At 36.3% G+C, this 17,610-nt stretch overlaps 2 protein-coding genes across 4 annotated transcripts; one reads left to right on the top strand and one right to left on the bottom strand.

Moving 5' to 3' along the window:
* Positions 1-1,086: 1,086 nt before the first annotated feature.
* Positions 1,087-6,193, top strand: LOC131651789 (heat shock factor protein HSF8). 2 transcript variants are annotated; one of them, XM_058921486.1, is made up of 4 exons: positions 1,422-1,559; positions 2,200-2,329; positions 4,337-5,594; positions 5,795-6,193. In XM_058921486.1, the coding sequence occupies exons 2-3, from the start codon at positions 2,300-2,302 to the stop codon at positions 5,552-5,554; spliced, it is 1,248 nt and encodes a 415-aa protein (XP_058777469.1). In that variant the 5' UTR covers positions 1,422-1,559; positions 2,200-2,299; the 3' UTR covers positions 5,555-5,594; positions 5,795-6,193. The 2 variants fall into 2 exon arrangements, with proteins under 2 accessions (XP_058777468.1, XP_058777469.1); XM_058921485.1 differs by lacking the exon at positions 2,200-2,329 and having other exon boundaries at positions 1,087-1,559.
* A 1,959-nt stretch (positions 6,194-8,152) lies between these two features.
* On the bottom strand, positions 8,153-10,358 carry LOC131651790 (protein SAMBA). 2 transcript variants are annotated; one of them, XM_058921488.1, is made up of 3 exons: positions 9,996-10,358; positions 9,296-9,406; positions 8,153-9,016 (listed from the first exon to the last, which is right to left on the bottom strand). In XM_058921488.1, the coding sequence occupies exons 1-3, from the start codon at positions 10,150-10,152 to the stop codon at positions 8,955-8,957; spliced, it is 330 nt and encodes a 109-aa protein (XP_058777471.1). In that variant the 5' UTR covers positions 10,153-10,358; the 3' UTR covers positions 8,153-8,954. The 2 variants fall into 2 exon arrangements, with proteins under 2 accessions (XP_058777471.1, XP_058777470.1); XM_058921487.1 differs by having other exon boundaries at positions 8,217-9,016; positions 9,293-9,406; positions 9,996-10,352.
* Between the last annotated feature and the right edge of the window lie 7,252 nt (positions 10,359-17,610).

A 17,610-nucleotide genomic window follows, 5' to 3' on the forward strand; every position in this document is an offset into this window, starting at 1 on the left:
TTGGTAGACAATAAGATGAGGATAGTTGGAGGTTGATATGTAAGCTTAAAGTCCTTGAGCGAATAAGATCCTTTATTTGGTTGATGTATCACATAGTAGGATAATGACCAATGATAAAAAATATAAAATGCTACTAGGCGGACCTTTTTGTAGTCGCTGTGAAAAAAAGGTGCAATCCATTATACAAGCCTTACATGATTACCCTTTGGTTTTTACTATTTGCACCAATGAGGTTAAGTTGGATATGGGGGACTTTTTTTCACTAGTAATATTAAGGAATGAGTATATACTAATTTGCGTTTGAATTTTGGTATTAATGGAAATCCGTCGTGGTGGAAACTTTGGGCAACCTCTTTCCATGCCCCTTGGATGTGGAGGAATAATGAACACTATGATAAGAACTTTTCGAGATCTAGAATTTCGTAGCCGCATGTTATTAAAGTTACTTATGAGTATTTTTTGACAACTGAGTTGCATGGTAGTAAGATGCAGTTAGCTCGAGAGGCTAAGCAAATAAGGTGGTCTCCTCCACCTTCAGGTTGAATAATATTTTTCCTTTGATGTTTTATGAGGGAGTTTTTGATCAAATTTCTCTTTTTTGTTAGTTGAATGTATTGGAGTATCTACTCATAAATTGATTGCTATTTAATATTTTTCATTTGGACTTTGTCCCTCTTTTCTTCCAAAAGAAAAACTCACATTTTAAAAAAAAAACTTTAATTTTTTAAAGAAGGAAAAATATTAAAGTTTTTTAATGATTAAAAAAAGAATTAATTCATAAATTTATTGTATCTTCAAATTTTAAATATTATTTAATATTATTTTAATTACATTTAAAATAATACTCGTGATTTAAAATAATACACATGAGTGGTTGTGATTCATCTATAAAATAGTTTAATATGACCATAATGGTAAATTCTTAATTACTTAATTTGCTCTCTCAAAAAGTTAAACTCTTCAAAAAAAAAATTATAATACTAATTCAATATATTTTCTGAAAAAAAGAGCTATTCCAAAATGGTAAATTGGTGATTTAATCACTCATAGTAAAGGGCAAAAAACCAAAAAGAAAAGTGGTGTCTTGCATAATAATCCCATCCCCACCCCCACACTGCCACACATAATAAATTAAATCCATCATCTCCTGTCCCCTCTTTTCCCTTCAACCCTCAAATCTAAAATCCCCAATTTCATCTCTCATCATTCAGAAACTCTTAAAACCACCCTTTTAGGGTTTTCAATTTCTCAACACTCTCATTATTATTCAAACCTCTAAATTCTCCGACATGGACGGAGCCAGCGGCGTCACTGGCGGCGGAGAAGCCTCTGCCCAATTACCGGCGCCGACACCGATGCAAAACTCTAACTCGCCGCCTCCGTTCTTGAGTAAGACGTATGACATGGTGGACGACCCTTCGACTGACGCGATAGTTTCATGGAGCGCAACGAACAACAGTTTTGTCGTTTGGGACCCACCGGAATTCGCTCGGGACCTTTTGCCCAAGTACTTCAAACACAACAACTTCTCAAGCTTTGTGAGACAGTTGAATACATATGTGTGTTTTCTTCCTTCTCAATCTTTTTCCTTTTTCTTTATTACAAGTGCTTTATTAACAGTTATTGCATTTTGCCTGATTGAATATTGGATTGTAAGTGATTATTGATTCCTGGTGTTTTATTGTATTTGAATTAGTAACTCTTTTGATGTGTTTCAATTTTAATGAAGTGGGTACTTTACTTTGTGGGATTTTGTATTGAACATTTTGATGTTTTTGCTCTATTGTGGATATAGTTTGATCTATGATTATATGGTGGCTGTTGATTTTATTTACTCGGATGTATGCGAAATTCGATCTATTGTGGATAAAGTTTGTTTTGGTGAAATTTATGGTTATGCCCTACAGCCCTAGTCCTTCTTTATCATTTGGTGGCTTTTTAGTTTCCACATTTGATGGTGATGTGGTTTGAATCTGAATAGTGGTTATAAGTGGGTGACAAGACAACCTTCGTCTTACAAACCGATTTCTCGTAGGAGTGGCCTCAACTGAACCCATAAAGTAGGAAAATTTAGTTTATCATCCTTCAATTAAAATGAAAGAGCTAGGGTGAGATTTGTTAAATTTGTTTCCTTGTTTCAAAAGAATGGATAGACTGTAAAATTTATATTTGATATTTTACCCTCCTACATTATGTCAGCAACTAAATGGAGCAGAAGAGGGAAATTTGACAAAGAAAGCCTTTCTCAGGTTAATATGTTACTTGATGATGGCTTACTGATGCATGCATTGTATATTCAATGTCAGGCATATATACACTATTATGTAAGGTAATATACCTAACCTAAGTAAGGCATTAGATAGTGAATTGTTATGAAGAGGATTTAAGGGTTCTTGGAGAAGTGTTTGCCATAAAGCTGGTATTGGTCCTGTATTATGACTGCACAGAAACTCAGTTAAATTCTATGAAGTAGGAGCACTTAAATTACTGCTATTCAGTATAATGAATATGTTGTATATTATTCTTGAAAAATATAGTTTATGATACGTTACGATGTGTATATAACAACACAAGACACTCTGCTTAATAATTTACTGCTTCTAGGAAGGTGATATAAACTTTGTGATCATGTGGAATTAATCAGTGGTCATAGCTGCATAGAAATGCATGCTTTTATGTAGTATGAGGCTGTTTCATTCTTACTTTGAAGCAAGTAATTTTCTTATAATTAGACAATAATAGAAATGTAATGTAGCCTCTTGCTATGAGTTAATGGTAATTGATTGTATCAAAACACTCGGACAGTATAAGTGCTGTTTTCCGTGTGAACCAAAACCCAGTTTATTTTGTTATTGGCATTCATTAAAGATTCTAATCTACTTCTAGTTTCCTGAACTATCTAGGTTGTAGAATTCCTTTTCGGCAGATCAGTGTAACACATATTATAACTTTTATTATGGAAATTAATCTGTCTTAGATTCAAATTCTGGTTAAAATACTTGAAACACTTGGCGTATTGACATGAGCTCCATAACTTCATATTTCATTAATCTTTTGAACCTTAAATAAGTTGAGAATGAATAGTAAGTGGCAGAGATGTCATTCCCGGCCGCTATGGCCGCTATAGCGGCGCCCCGGAGCGGCGCGGCCCCCACCCGCGCGAGATGCAGGGTGCGGTGGCGGAGATGGTGTAGCGTCCGCTACAGCCGAGATCCCGGATCGCGGGTCGTTCCCGGGCGGAGCGGCTTATCATGTTTTCTGTGTTTTTTTTTGTTTTTTCTTCTGTATTTTGATAAGAAGAGGAGAAGAAATACAAGAAAGAAGATGAAAAAGTACAGGAAGCGGTGGCCAAAGAAAGAAGATGAAGGAGATACACACTTTCCAAAAAAAAGTTGAAAAGTAAAAAATATAATTTATTAAATATTGTACAGTACTACCAACAGCTATTTACAGCTGTAAAAGCTTGATGGGCACTTTATTAAACACTAGTCACAATCACAAGGCTGCGTAACTTTCCCTCACCTCTCTCTCATCTTTATTTTTCTTTTTCTTTAATTTTTAATTTCACAAACATAGGCTTAAAAATGACTAAAGTTACAAAGTTAGAGCAACTACTTCTAATACTTCTAATATAGCTGTAACTAATACCATTAATAATAAAAATAATAATATTAAAAAATAATAATAACAAATATCAGTTTATTCCATTATTATTTTATTAATTAGATTTTTATAAAAAATTTATGGAGTTGTGTAATTTGTATATATTATTTATTATAGATTATTATATAATTATTAATATAAAAAAAATTATCCCGCTATCCGGGATACCGCTATTCCCACTATTCCCATTCCCGGAGGTCGGCCGCTCCGCTCCGCTATCCGGGATTAACAACTCTGGTAAGTGGTGTAGCTGAGTTTGTTCTCAGGCTCAATTTGTTGACATGGGCTTTTTGGGATGTCATTTCTGCGGTCTACTTGAATAAAAAATCAGCACTCACTTGTCAGGCTGATGTACATCCTTTATGGGTTAGCTTAAAGCAAAACGTTTGCATCCCTAGATTCTCCCCCCTTTAAACCCCACAGGAATTGAGTGTGTAATATTACAGTTTTTTGTCTATGATTGCTTCTTGGTTCTTTTATGGAGTACATCCAGTTGACCTTGATTAATGTTTCTTGCATCTCTTTGCCATTTTGTTGCACGTCCTTAATCATCTGTAGTTTTTTGTTTGGCTATGTATGAGTATTTTAGTGTTTTATAAAACTAGAAAGCAGTGTGTTTTTTTACAGTGTGTGACCTAACTCCTGTTTCTTTTTCCTTTCTAATATAAAACAGGGTTTCCGGAAGGTCGACCCAGATCGCTGGGAATTCGCAAATGAGGGTTTTTTGAGGGGTCAAAAACACTTGCTTAAGAGTATAACTCGACGAAAACCTGCCCATGGCAATAATCATCAACCTGCTCAACAACCACCTGGACAGAGTTCATCAGTAGGGGCATGTGTAGAAGTCGGGAAATTTGGACTTGAGGAAGAGGTTGAGCGGCTGAAAAGAGACAAGAATGTTCTGATGCAAGAGCTTGTGAGGTTGAGACAGCAGCAACAAACCACTGATAACCAGCTGCAAACAATGGTTCAACGCCTTCAGGGAATGGAGCAACGGCAACAGCAAATGATGTCATTCCTTGCCAAAGCTGTCCAAAGTCCTGGCTTCTTTGCTCAGTTTGTGCAACAGCAAAATGACAGCAATAGGCGCATAACCGAAGTCAACAAAAAGCGTAGGCTCAAACAGGAAGGTATTGCTGAAACAACAGAACGAGCTGCCCCTGCTGATGGACAAATTATTAAATATCAACCTCAGATGAATGAAACAGCAAAAGCAATGCTAAGAAAGATCATGAAATGGGATACTCCTCGTGTAGAATCTTTCAATAAAAATCCTGATAATTACTTGATTGGTGACGGTACATCCCCATCCAATGCAATGGACAGTAGTAGCTCTTCAAACTGGAATTCCGGAGTAACTCTTCAAGAAGTTCCTCCATCTTCAGTGCAGTCTTCTCACATTCCAGCTGCAACAGGAGCTCAACGACACGTGCCTTCGGCAGATGTACCTCAAGCTGCAGCATCTGAAAATGTCATGTTGGATGGAGCACATACAGCACCGACTATCCCGAATTCTCAAGCAGATGTTATCATGCCTGATATATCTTCTATACCAGAGATTGTGCCAAGAAGTATTCTCGATATTCCCGAAGACAATTATATGGCTCCTGAGACAGATGATGGATTTATGGATCCAACTTCACTTGGGTCATTTCCCATTGATTTTGAAGCTCTTTCACCCGGTGCAGACATTGATGAATTGTTAAACAATCCTTCTATTTGGGAGGATCTTCTGCAAACTCCACTTCCAGAGGATCTTGAGAACAACGTTGACGAAATATCCAGAGGGAATGAGCTGCAGCCAACAGAAAATGGATGGGAAAATACTCAACGTCTGGATCAACTAACAGAGCAGATGGGTCTTCTTTCTTCTGAGTCCAAAAGATTATAACCGGCTATGAAATTTGTATCAATCTTTCATACTGTCCAAGGTAATCCCTCACCCAAAAAATACACAAGTAACCATATGCTCCTTGAGAAGCTTTTCATTGGTCTTCTGTATGCTTGTGCATACACTCATCTGTGGCATTGATAGTTATTTCCTTTACATAGTGTTGTAAGTTTTTGACCTTGTCATGGAATCTTATTGAGTGTTTTATGAGATACCTGATCAATTCTTTCAATGTTATAGGAAATCTTTGGAGTTGAACATATGTGAATTATACAGTGCAGTTTTCTCCCCAACTTGATGTTTCCCTGGTGAGGGGGTGAAATGGGAAAAAGAGTTGACATTTGTAATGATTACTCAAGGTGTCTGAGATGAAGTGCACATTGATTCTTGCTTTGAAGATTTACTTTCTGAACAAAGACAGGAACAATGGATAGCAGTGATTCTTGCTTTTAACATTACTCGCCATTTAGCTTGGGCTGTTTGTTCTTATATAACCGATTTTTCCTCGGGTTATGTTTCCATTGATAAAAAAATGAAATAGAAGACAATGGAAGTCTTTGTCACAAATATTTTTTGGGGCGAAATACTATTTGTTATGTTACAATAGTTTTTACTGATCATTCCAACTACTATTTTTTATCTTCCCCAAATTACATAAAAGTTCATTTTCTTTTTTCCTCAGTTGAAATAAAAAATTCCTAAATTTCTAATCTCCCAATTTGTTCAAGTTCAATCTGTAAAAGTAGTAGATGTGTGTTGGTTTTGTGTTTACGAATTTTAAAGAAAGTCTTAAAAAAGCTTAATCTTCAACCTCCATTATTAATGAAAGAGATATTAGGAAGAGATATTAGGAACACGAGAATGCTAAAATGTTGGTGTCAATGAAGATGTGTTGTTTGTTTGAATTCTTCAACTATCTATTGTATTTTGATAGGGGTGATCATGTTTTATGCTCAGATTTATTAACTGTGATCAAGAATTTAAAAGTAGAAGGTGAAATATCTATATTTTTTATATGTCAATTGTCTCTAGATTATAATATTTATTATCAATCTCATCATAGTCATTATATGAATGATATTTGTTCTGATCTCGGATTAGAATTGTTGTTGAAACGGTTAGATGGATTCTGAAAAAGTGTACTAGACATTAGGTGAACACTTCAACTTGAAACGGTGAGATGGATTCTGAAAGAGTGTACTAGACATTAGGTGAACACTTCAACTTTCAAGGTGAGATGGATTTTGAAAAAGTGTACTAGACATTAGGTGAACACTTCAACTTGAAATGGTGAGATGGATTCTGAAAAAGTGTACTAGACATTAGGTGAACACTTCAACTTTCAAGTCAGCGAGAGAATCAAAGTGATGTGAGAGTGATAATGAATTTGAATATTTGAAAATGACGCGCTTTTCTCTTTATATATATTAGGAGTGGTTAAAATCGTTTGTGAGGGACGTGATGCACTATACGGGCATCCGTTTTATTGATCTGGACGGTGGGCGATAGAGGGTGGAGTTATCTACTTTGGATGAGAACGAGAGAACACCTGTTTCTCGCGTTTGCTTCCTTCATTCTTGCCTCTGGACTTTTTGCCTTGGGTCTTGCAGACGACGCAAAACAGTTTTCCCCCAAGCCCTGGTTTTTGCTCTGCACGATTAGAGTTTTGCCGTATACACTCCTAGATCGGATGTCGGCCAAGGTAAGTGAGGAGTCTTGATGGCCATTGTTGGTGTTGGAAACAAATGCATTAAATGTTTTCCTTGCCCTTGATGACATTTTTAAGGGAGGTTTTGACACACGTACTTGACTTGTCAGTAATGATTTTCTTTTTATCTTAGAATACTAAGTGTTCTGACCAATTTTCGAGAAAATTTGGACCTTTGGTGGTGAATTTCTGGCTTCCCAAAGTGAGATCATGTGGCTTGTCACAGTGGAGATACACAAAATTTTCAACTTGTCACTTTTCCTCTTTTGTCACTTGTGAAATTATGAAAATTCTTCTTCCTTCTCTTCTTCGTCTATAGCTTCTTTTTTTTTTTCTGTTGTCAAATTTTTCACACAAGTCTTTCTTTTAAGTTTATTTGCATTATCTCTTCATCAAGCAAATCTTTTTCGCTTCTTTCTAAGGTAGTACTCGAGCTTTCCCTCTTCCTTTTCACTTCTTTCTAGTACTCGAACTTTCCCTCTTTTCCGTTGTCGCTTCTCTTCTCTAAGTTTTAGACATTCTTATTTTTCCTTCGATTAATTTCCCCCTTAAGACAGTAAGGTCCACCAAATTCTCTTTGCAAGGGAAAGTTGGCGACTTAGAGAATATTTGAGCTATTCAATCTCACCTAATTAGAAACTAACTTAATTCATAAAATAAAATAAAAGAAATTAATATCTGTCAAAAACACACCCAAATCTTTGCATAACAACCTATGAATATCACCACCAAAACCTCCCATGTCCAATGAATTCGGAGTAATCATTAAACACTTGTCACCATTCTCAAAATGGAATTGGATTTCGCCAAACAGAGACACTTGAAGCTGAGATTCTCAAAATGCAGTTTTTTACAATCCTGCATGTGTGGCACCACTAAAAGCGACTCGTTGTAGGAAATGTTGCCCCAGCATCATAGGCTTCCTGAGAAGGTTATAAGTGTCTTGGCTAAGAGTGTTTTGGAAGGGCTAAACTATTTGCATGGTATGAACATTGTTCATAGTGATATCAAACCTTGAAACATGCTTGTGAATGAAAAAGGGAAGGCGAAAATTGCAGATTTTGGAGTTAGTCATGTAGTGACAGGCAGGTTTGAATCAGATGAGATGAATGCAGCTACATGTGCTTACATGGGTTCAGAAAGATTTGATCTTGAAAAATGAGGTGGTGAAAATGATGATGAATTTGCTGGTTATGTTGGGTCAATAAGTGTTGTGATGTTGGAATGTCTTTGAAGTCATTTCCCTTTATATTTAACTCATTCATATTAAATTAATATATCAAGCAGTACTCAAATGTTCATAAAACAGGTTAATATCCTGTCAAAGAATAGACAGATTAAACATAAAAATACAAACCAATACTCTAACTTATCTCGGCTTTTTAATGATTCTCACTACATTAAAATACATAAATTTTGAAACAATCAAGTGCAATTAATCACTGATCTCTCAAAACTGAAGCAACGATACTGCAAAAGGACACCAACTTCTCTACAAACAATAAAGGACACCAACTTCTCTACAGAAACAATCTTCAGTTCATCATGTTCTTCAAGAACTATATATCACCAAAAGTCGTAGCACAACCGCAATGCTTATCAATGCAGCCTGATAACTCTTATCTGTAGAATATAACCATAATCACTTGATAATTAAACAGAGGCATGGTGCTTTGACGTGACAGAGTTTAACTATTTCGGTGGGTTTAAACTCCAATTATTTGAAATTTCTGAGGGCCTATGGAGATGACCACCTGCAGCAAAATATTCAGAAGAAACAAACCTAGTGTTTCAGGCCTCCAATGTCAATGTAAAGAAAGAATATGTCAGTCTAATCTTGGAGACAGCTCAAAGAAACCATAATATGAGGACCATAAAAAGAGTAATTCTCATGTTTAAATCTGTGGAAACAAAATGCATCAATATAATGCTGTAAAATACTTAAGGAACCCTATAGTTTTTTTTTAATAACCACCTTGGAGATATTTAAAGATACAACAATAAGCCAGTTAACCAATTGAAATACTAACCGCCTCGATGTGATGCACGGTGGATTCGAGAACGAGGTCCTTCAAACTTCCAGTTATCTTCATCCAAGGATTTAACCTCCTTGTCAAGTGCAGCCATAAGATCCGATTTAAGCACTGCAAAAATAGGATAGCAAAACGTATAAATACACGTGCTTCGACCTAATAGAGGAAGACCAGACAAACAATTGCATTATGATTTGGTTCAAACCCACATTGATGCTACCTAAACAACTCAAACAAAAAACCCATCTTAGCCCTACATTGTTTAATAACCACTGTGAAACACGGACCTAAAACGACCCCGACACCGATACGGCGACACCGTTAATAATTTGAAAAAATGAATAAATTAAATGTAATTGCAAGTGTCGGTGCAGGTGTCCGTTATCGACACACGCCTAGAGGTGTCGGTGCTTCATAGAATAACCATGACGATGGCATAGTGTATTCAATACACAAGACAATGCAAAAATATGAATTCTAACCAAAACATAATTTAAGGCTACATAACATAATAATAGTTCAAAGCCGAGAAACCCAAACTAAGAACATCAAGAAACAACTAATCTGCGTTGGAAATTATCGAAAAGTTTCAATTTTTAACGAAGATCGATATAAATAACTAAGAAAGCAAGTGAATTAACTAAAACCCACAAAAAATAACAAATAATCATAAGCGAATGGTGAAGAGAAGAGCGTTAACCTAGCATGGCCTCATCTTTTCGCTCTTCCGTTGAGATATGATCATAAGGAAAATGAAAATCATCAACAGAAGCGGTGGCGTTGCTAATACCTCCGACGCCGCCGCCGACGACCGCCGTGGTGGAAATCGATGAATGAGCCGGGGATGAACTATTCATCGTTCGTTAATCGGAATCTGAAAAAGCTTGCACTGTCAGTGGAATCGAACACGAAAACAACAAACGCCTATCAGGTGCTCGACGATATGGGTAACAGAAGAAGTAACAAATTTGAAAATACTAAAATTTCTTTTGTTACAGGAGAATATACCAACGGCGTTGAAGATTTGATTTTTAATTATTTATATAAACATGTGTTTATTGAATATTAATATATTATGATGATTGATTTCTTCCACAAACAAATCTTTATGATTTATTGATAGTATTTTTTTTTTTTTTTACAGATATACATCAATTAAGGCAAATATTCTAAAATTTTATTCAATATCTATTTGTACATTACTATATTTTTTATTAGTTAAATTTAAAATAAATTATCTCTAATAATATCGATATATGCAACTAAAGATTTAGAATAGGTACCAACAAATTTTTCTATTTTGAAATCATTTATGTTAACTTATAGTAACTAGTAATCTATCCATGTGACGCACATAAATGCGTTATTAAATTAATGATAAAAAATTTAAAAAATTAATTTATAAATTTAATAGTTGACAAATTGAATATAATATTCATCATCTTTTTAATCGAAATATAAATGAATAAAAGAGAAGAAAGTAAACATAAGATTGATTAAAACTAATATGTCTCTTACGTGTAATTTTAGAGTAAATGTTATAAGAGAAACTCTTACTCCACTCATTGATTCTCTCACACATTGAGTTTTCTAAAATGTCCTCATACTTCTGTAGATGTATCTTCGGAATTATCTTTTTTTGTTTAACGTTATTTTGTTTCGTAGATGTACATACGGAAGCCTCCGTAGATGCATCTATAGAAATATTTGATGTTATATTCGCGTCAGATTCTTCCTCTCCACTATTCACATTCTCATTTCCAAACTATTAAATTATCTCAACTTCTAAAATCAAACTTCCAAAGAAGTTGTTTTCTTCCTCTCGAGTTCGGCCGATAACGTCAAGAACAACTACCAACACATTCCAACAAGTTCCAAACTCCATTTAACCGCTAAGTTTTCGACATTTTCGAGTTATTTTAGAGTTTTTGTAATAGAGATTGAATTTGATATTTAGGTGTAGAAATGATTGAGTAGTGTAAGAAATATGGTTTAGCGATAATGTAGGTCATGTTTCAAGTGTAAAATGGACGATCAATCCATTATAAAAGGGTGTTTTTAACCCTCTGCAACAGTGACCAGACGCCATTGTTGCGTTTTAGAGGTCTCAGAATCTTCCGTAGATGCATCTACGGAAGAGTGGAACGTTGGATCATTCTGTAGATGCACCTATAAAAGAAATTCATTTTTTGAAATGTAAGATATTTCCATAGATGCATCTACAAAAGGTTTTGAAAATTTCTTTCTTTCTTTTTCTTGTTATAACTACCTAGTAAGACACTCGATTTTATTAAATCACAATGCAGACAACCGACCATCCAGATCGCGTAATACATGGGAGGGCTGCGCAACATGCATCTGTGTGGCGTGACCGAATGCGTGTAGTATCACAGGCGATGGATGGAGCTGTCGTTTCAGCAGATGTACCCTCTACACTCGATGTACCTGCTACACCCGTTTCAATTGGGCCTTCTCCATCTGTTTCAGTCGACGGGCCTTCTCCATCCGTTCCAGTCAACGGGCCTTCTCCGTCCCTTCTAGTTGAGAGGCCTACTCCATCTACTACTGCATCACGAAGGCCTCAGAATGATGGTGAGGGTTCCTCACAGATGCCATCCGCCCGCAGACGTCGACAAGGCAGTTCTTCTACATCTGTGCCTGTGCCAGTGATGGATGCTACAAGATCTTCGGTGCCATCTACCGAGCTACGCGGGGATGATCCGGTGCCAGAGCCTGTCAGGTACCCGATGCTCCTATAGATGCGTCCTTGTTGACGGAGTATGCAGATCATTCAGCTAGGCATATCTGGGAGAGGGAGGTAAATTTTCTTTGTTTATTACTTATTATTATTTTTATTCAGTTTATGACTTTGCTTGAAGGTAACCGTTTTTTTATTTGGAAAATTTCAGAAGAGGGATCCCCAAAGGTTCTACAACCACGGCCGAAAGATTGCCGCTCTCGTGCAACCTGACGAGCCGTGGTTCCGGGATGCACTCGCCGCTTCTGGTCTGAGGGACCTCTACACGATCGGCTTCTAGACGATTCATAACGGGATGCTGATGGCATTTGTAGAGAGGTGGAATCCAGAGACCTCATCCTTTCATCTTCCTCACGGTGAGATTATCATCACTTTGGACGACATTGCATGCCTTCTGCATATACCTATCAGTGGTATCCTCCTTAGTCACGGTAGGTTGATGAAGGAGGAACCGATGGAGATGTTGATTGAGGAGTTGGGGGCTGATTCTGATGATGTTCTTGAGGAGGTGGAGAGGACGCGCGGGGCGCGGGGTGCACTTGAGGTTTCATACCTTGCAGCGGATATATGATGACGAGCTTCTTGCGGCACATCATGCTACTGGTGACGAGGCAAAGGCTGATATACACAGCGAGCAGGTGCTGAGATGTTACTTACTATATTTGATAGGCACTCAGCTCTTTGTTGACACGAGCTCGACGTACACAGACGTAGTTTACCTGATGTACTTATCAAACATTACACGTGTCCATGAGTACAACTGGGGAGCGGCTACACTAGCGTACACCTACCACATATTCAGAGAGGGATGCCTGTGGAAGGCAAGGACTATGGATGGGAGTTGTACCCTCTTAGTGGTAACAATCTTATATCCTTTTACATTTTCTCAAAGTTAATTATATATTTGTGATAGTATATTTAATCACCATATTTTTTTTCTAGGGTGGGATACTACAATACTTCCCTGAAATTATTGGCTAGGGAGAGGTGTCGGGTTACACTGAGGACATGCCGCATGCTAGAGCCTTCGCCCCTCTCAGAGGGAACCAGGTGCCAGATCCTTACATGCGCTGTCTTGACTGCATGGCTGTTGAGGACATCCACTACGAGTGCTACGCAGATCACCATGAGACGGTTCCGTTTGATGAGATCGCACTATATTTAGAATGGTTGGCTGCCAGTTCGACCATCATTGTTCGTTATCTTCCGTAGCGCGTTATGCGTCAGTTCGGCTACCAACCGATGATACCTTTCCCTCCTTCTGACTCCGCTCCTATCGCCATGACCTGTCGGCATCTAGATGAGGTCTTTGCAGACTGGGAGCACCACATGGTTCCTGCCGAGGCTCGGGAGACCATATTAGAGAGGGACTGGAGCTGCGTCGAGGGGTACATCACTTGGTAATACAGAGTATCACACCCATACATGCTTCCCGCCACACCTGGATCATCGTCCAGACCAGCCTACAAGGAGATTTTGCAGACTCAATAGGCTCATATGGATCACACTCAGGATGTTCTTCCTCAGTGTCGTGAGATAGCTGACATGGCGCGGGCAGGCATTGCCGATGGTTTTTCACTAAAGGGTCTGCTGGCCTTCATCTAGTGGAGGGTATCATTAGGGTGGCTGAGGAGGCATTTTTGTACCTTAGAAGCCGTGTCAGGACAGGTGGGGCACTCGACGGTAGAGGCAGAGTAGCCTGCAAACGACGCGGTGGCCGTAGAGTCGGAGATGGGGCTAGACACAACGGTGAGGCGCTGGATGATGTCCGGCAGACACAATAGTGATGCCTGTGATTTATTTGATATATGTATTTTGATTTCATTTATGTTCGAGGTTTTGATATATGTATTCGACATTATTACTCAACGATTTATATGATGTGTTTTTTTGGTGTCCTATTTACTATTGTGTTTAAATTGCATTACTTTAATTGACTGTAATTGGGTTTTCCATTGTTGTTATAAAAATTGAGTTTTTGAGTCAAATGTATGTTATTTGAAAATTTAGCATACTATTCCGCAGATGCATCTACGGAACACTCTGTCTAAACACGTTCCGTAGATGTACCTACGGAAAGAAACAAATTTTTTGAAGAAAAAAGGTGTTCCCGAAAGTGCATCTACGGAAGCAGGGACAAAATTGGAATTTCGCCAGCTGGGTAAGAGATTCAAGGGGAGGATTGAGATTTTCTCATGTTATAAAGTTATTTGTGATACTAAAAGTTAGCCGAAATTATTAAACAATTCTAGTAGACTACTAACACTTAGTTTAAATTTTGAAATAAACGATATTTAAAGTGACGTTTATATCTAAACCTTTATTGGTAACTATCAATAATTTCAAACTATATTCATTGATATGTAACTCTTAAAATGATAATATTTTGTATTTGTAGGTTTAAATGCACTTTCGATCCCTATATATTAAATTTTTTAACATTTTAGTCCTCTGTAAAAAAAAATCAACTATTAAATCCCCTAATATCAAATAATGTGAATTTTTTATGGTCCCTAGTCATTTGGTAGATTTTTTTAATGACATGGCACCTTACTATGTGTCCAGCCACTTGCCACCTCAGAAACATTTTATTTATATTTTTTATTTAAATAATATATAAAAATACTAAATACCAAAAATTAAATTTTGATAACTAAAAAAGATCTTCATAAATAAAAAAAATCTTCATATATTCATCTTCATAAATCAATTCGTCAAATCTTCATCCTTTATTTTTTCAGATTTTTTCCATAAATCTTCATAAATCAAAACAAATCTTCAATCCCTTTATTTTTTTTCAGATTCTCCACAAATCAAATATCCAAGATAGACACAAATCTTCAATCCTTTTATTTTTCCAGATTTTCCACAAATCAATTCTTCATATCTTCAATCTCTTCATTTTTCTAGATTTTTCACAAATAACATAAAAGACAAGTAACAAAACACCATAATTGCACAGGATTACCTTAAGAGCAATTTTAAAAAAAAAATTCATGCTCTTATGGACATGAAATCTTATAAATCCCTGGGTTCATATGGATATTTGATTTAAAAGGTTTTGGGGGATATTAGAGATGGTTTATCGAATTTTGAGGGACTACTTTTGACAAAGATTTTATGGATCCTTAAATGGCAGAATATCTTATGATTATAATTTTGAAAGTTGATAATCCATACACTTTCAAGGAAATTCAACATATTATCTTGTGTAGTGTGACTTATAAGTTGGTCTTAGAGTTTTGGTGAATCACCTTAGGCCAATACTTCGTGTGACCATCAGCCTTTTGTATAGTAGCTTCATTCAAAGTAAAGGTAAACTTAATAATGATATTATTCTCTAAGATTTCATTTACCATATGTGTAAGTCTGATAAAAGTGATGTTATTTATAAGTTTGATCTTGAGAAGGCTGATGACAAAGTAGATTGGGATTTTCTCAAAGACACCCTACATTGCTTTGCATTTCTTCTTGAATTATCTCTTTGATCATGAGCAATATCTCCTTTATTTTTGTCTCTTTGTTATGGGGTTATAGTAAGGCTGAACACTTCAAACCTTTTTGTGGCCTCCGAAAAAAAGATCCTTTATCTCGTTCTCTACATATCACTTTGAATGGTCCTAAGATATCTCACTTGTTCTTTGGGGATAATGTGTTACTGTTAGCAGAAACAAAATATTGTTAAACACAGTTCATTGCTAATTTTTTAAATATTTTTTGTTCTTTTTCATGTCTCAAAAGTGAGTATAGAAAGTCAAGAGCTTGCACCTCTTTAGATGTGAGGCAAACCATTAAATATGATATTGAGCAGCTTACTAGTATCAGATTTACCGGTCAATTAAAAAACATGTGAGATTCAAAATGAAATACAGAAACTCAAGAAAAAGGGATATCTTAAAAATCTATGATAAGCTAGCTTTAAAACTTTCTTCTTGAAAAGGAATACTCTTGAAACAAGTCAGGACGTGTCACTTTTGTCAAAGTCGTTCTTACTAATTGCCTACTTATAGTAATTAAATTTGTTGGTTTTTTCTATATGTTTTCTAAGTTCTTGGATAAAGCTGAAGAATTTTGTTTGAAATGATAAGACGGATAGTTCCATGCATATGGTCAGTTGGAACAAATTAGGTGGTTTAGAGATGTGTCTTGTTCAATTGCAAAACACTTCTATGTTAAACAAATTTGTTTGGAACTTAATGCAACTAGAAAAAAATTCGAGTCTCACTTTTGAAAGACAAACATCTCTCAGAATGTAATATGTAATAGGGATAATACACATTTTTCCCCTGCCATATTGGCACCTTTTGGAAAAAAAAACCGTAAAAAAAAACTTGCATGGATTCCCCTAACATTTGTAAAATATTATTCTTTAACCCTTTGTCACGCCAAGCCATCAAAAATGCTGATGTGGCAATTTTTTTATTTTTTATTTAAATTAAAATCCACATGTGTTTAATGATTTGTGGGAGAATGATTTTGCCCTTTAGTGAAAAACAAAAACTTCAGTCATATTTGACCAAATTCTTCGTGTTCATTTCAAACCCTAACCCCTTAGTCTTCTTCGTTGAGTTTGAAAAACATAATCCTTAGGGTTCTTCGCTCTAGTTCCATCTTGAAGTGTTACCACGAAAAGCTTTTGTGGGCTCAAAAAGATACATTTTTTATGCTCAGTTACGACTTTTCTCGGTTTCAAATTTTATGTGGTCCCAATGCACACTTTTTGTAATTCTTATGAGGCCTCACATGTACTACCTTTTTCTCTCCGAATTTTAATTTCTTGGTATTTGTGTTTTTGCAGAAATGGGTTTTTTTGTGTCATATTTCACCATGGGGGAAACTTGGCACAAGACAAGCACATGTTTTATAGGGGAGTGAGTGAAACCATTGTACAAGGGTTTACCCATCAACGTTACAAGACATGTTGAGATTAGCAATTTCTCCAGCTTGTACATCATCAACGAAAGGCTCATCATGGATGAAGGGTTTACCCATTTTGTTGATGATGTACAAGCTCGAGAAATTGCTAATCACAACATGTCTTGTAACGTTGATGGGCATATCTGGATAGAACATGATGTTCAAGACATGATGAGCAAGGTGTTGAATGTAACACTCTACTTTCCCATTTTATAAAAATACGGTAAAATAATAAAAAAATTATCAGACTTCACAAACACAAGTGGAATGTCACATCATTTCAAACCAAACAGAATATGAAGTCTCAATTACTTCTATTCATTTCTCATTAATCAATAAAAACAGCGGAAATATTATTTTATTTAAAAATAATCACGGCACATTTGCCAACTTATTCCAAAACTCCACATAAAATCGTGGTCCTCAAATATTTGAATAAAAAAACAGATACGTAACAAAATTCAATTAAAAATAACAACTAAAATAATCCCCAAAAACATCCCATGTTACGTATCAGAGCGACTCGAACTAACAACACGGAAGACTTCCATAAAGCTATCCTGGACTTCCACTGCTATTCTTGAGCACCTGCCCATTTCCCATGGTAGGGGAAATATCAGCAGAAAGGGTGAGTACTCAC

The sequence above is a fragment of the Vicia villosa genome, linkage group LG2 (genome assembly GCF_029867415.1).
Source record: "Vicia villosa cultivar HV-30 ecotype Madison, WI linkage group LG2, Vvil1.0, whole genome shotgun sequence".
Lineage (NCBI taxonomy): Eukaryota > Viridiplantae > Streptophyta > Magnoliopsida > Fabales > Fabaceae > Vicia > Vicia villosa.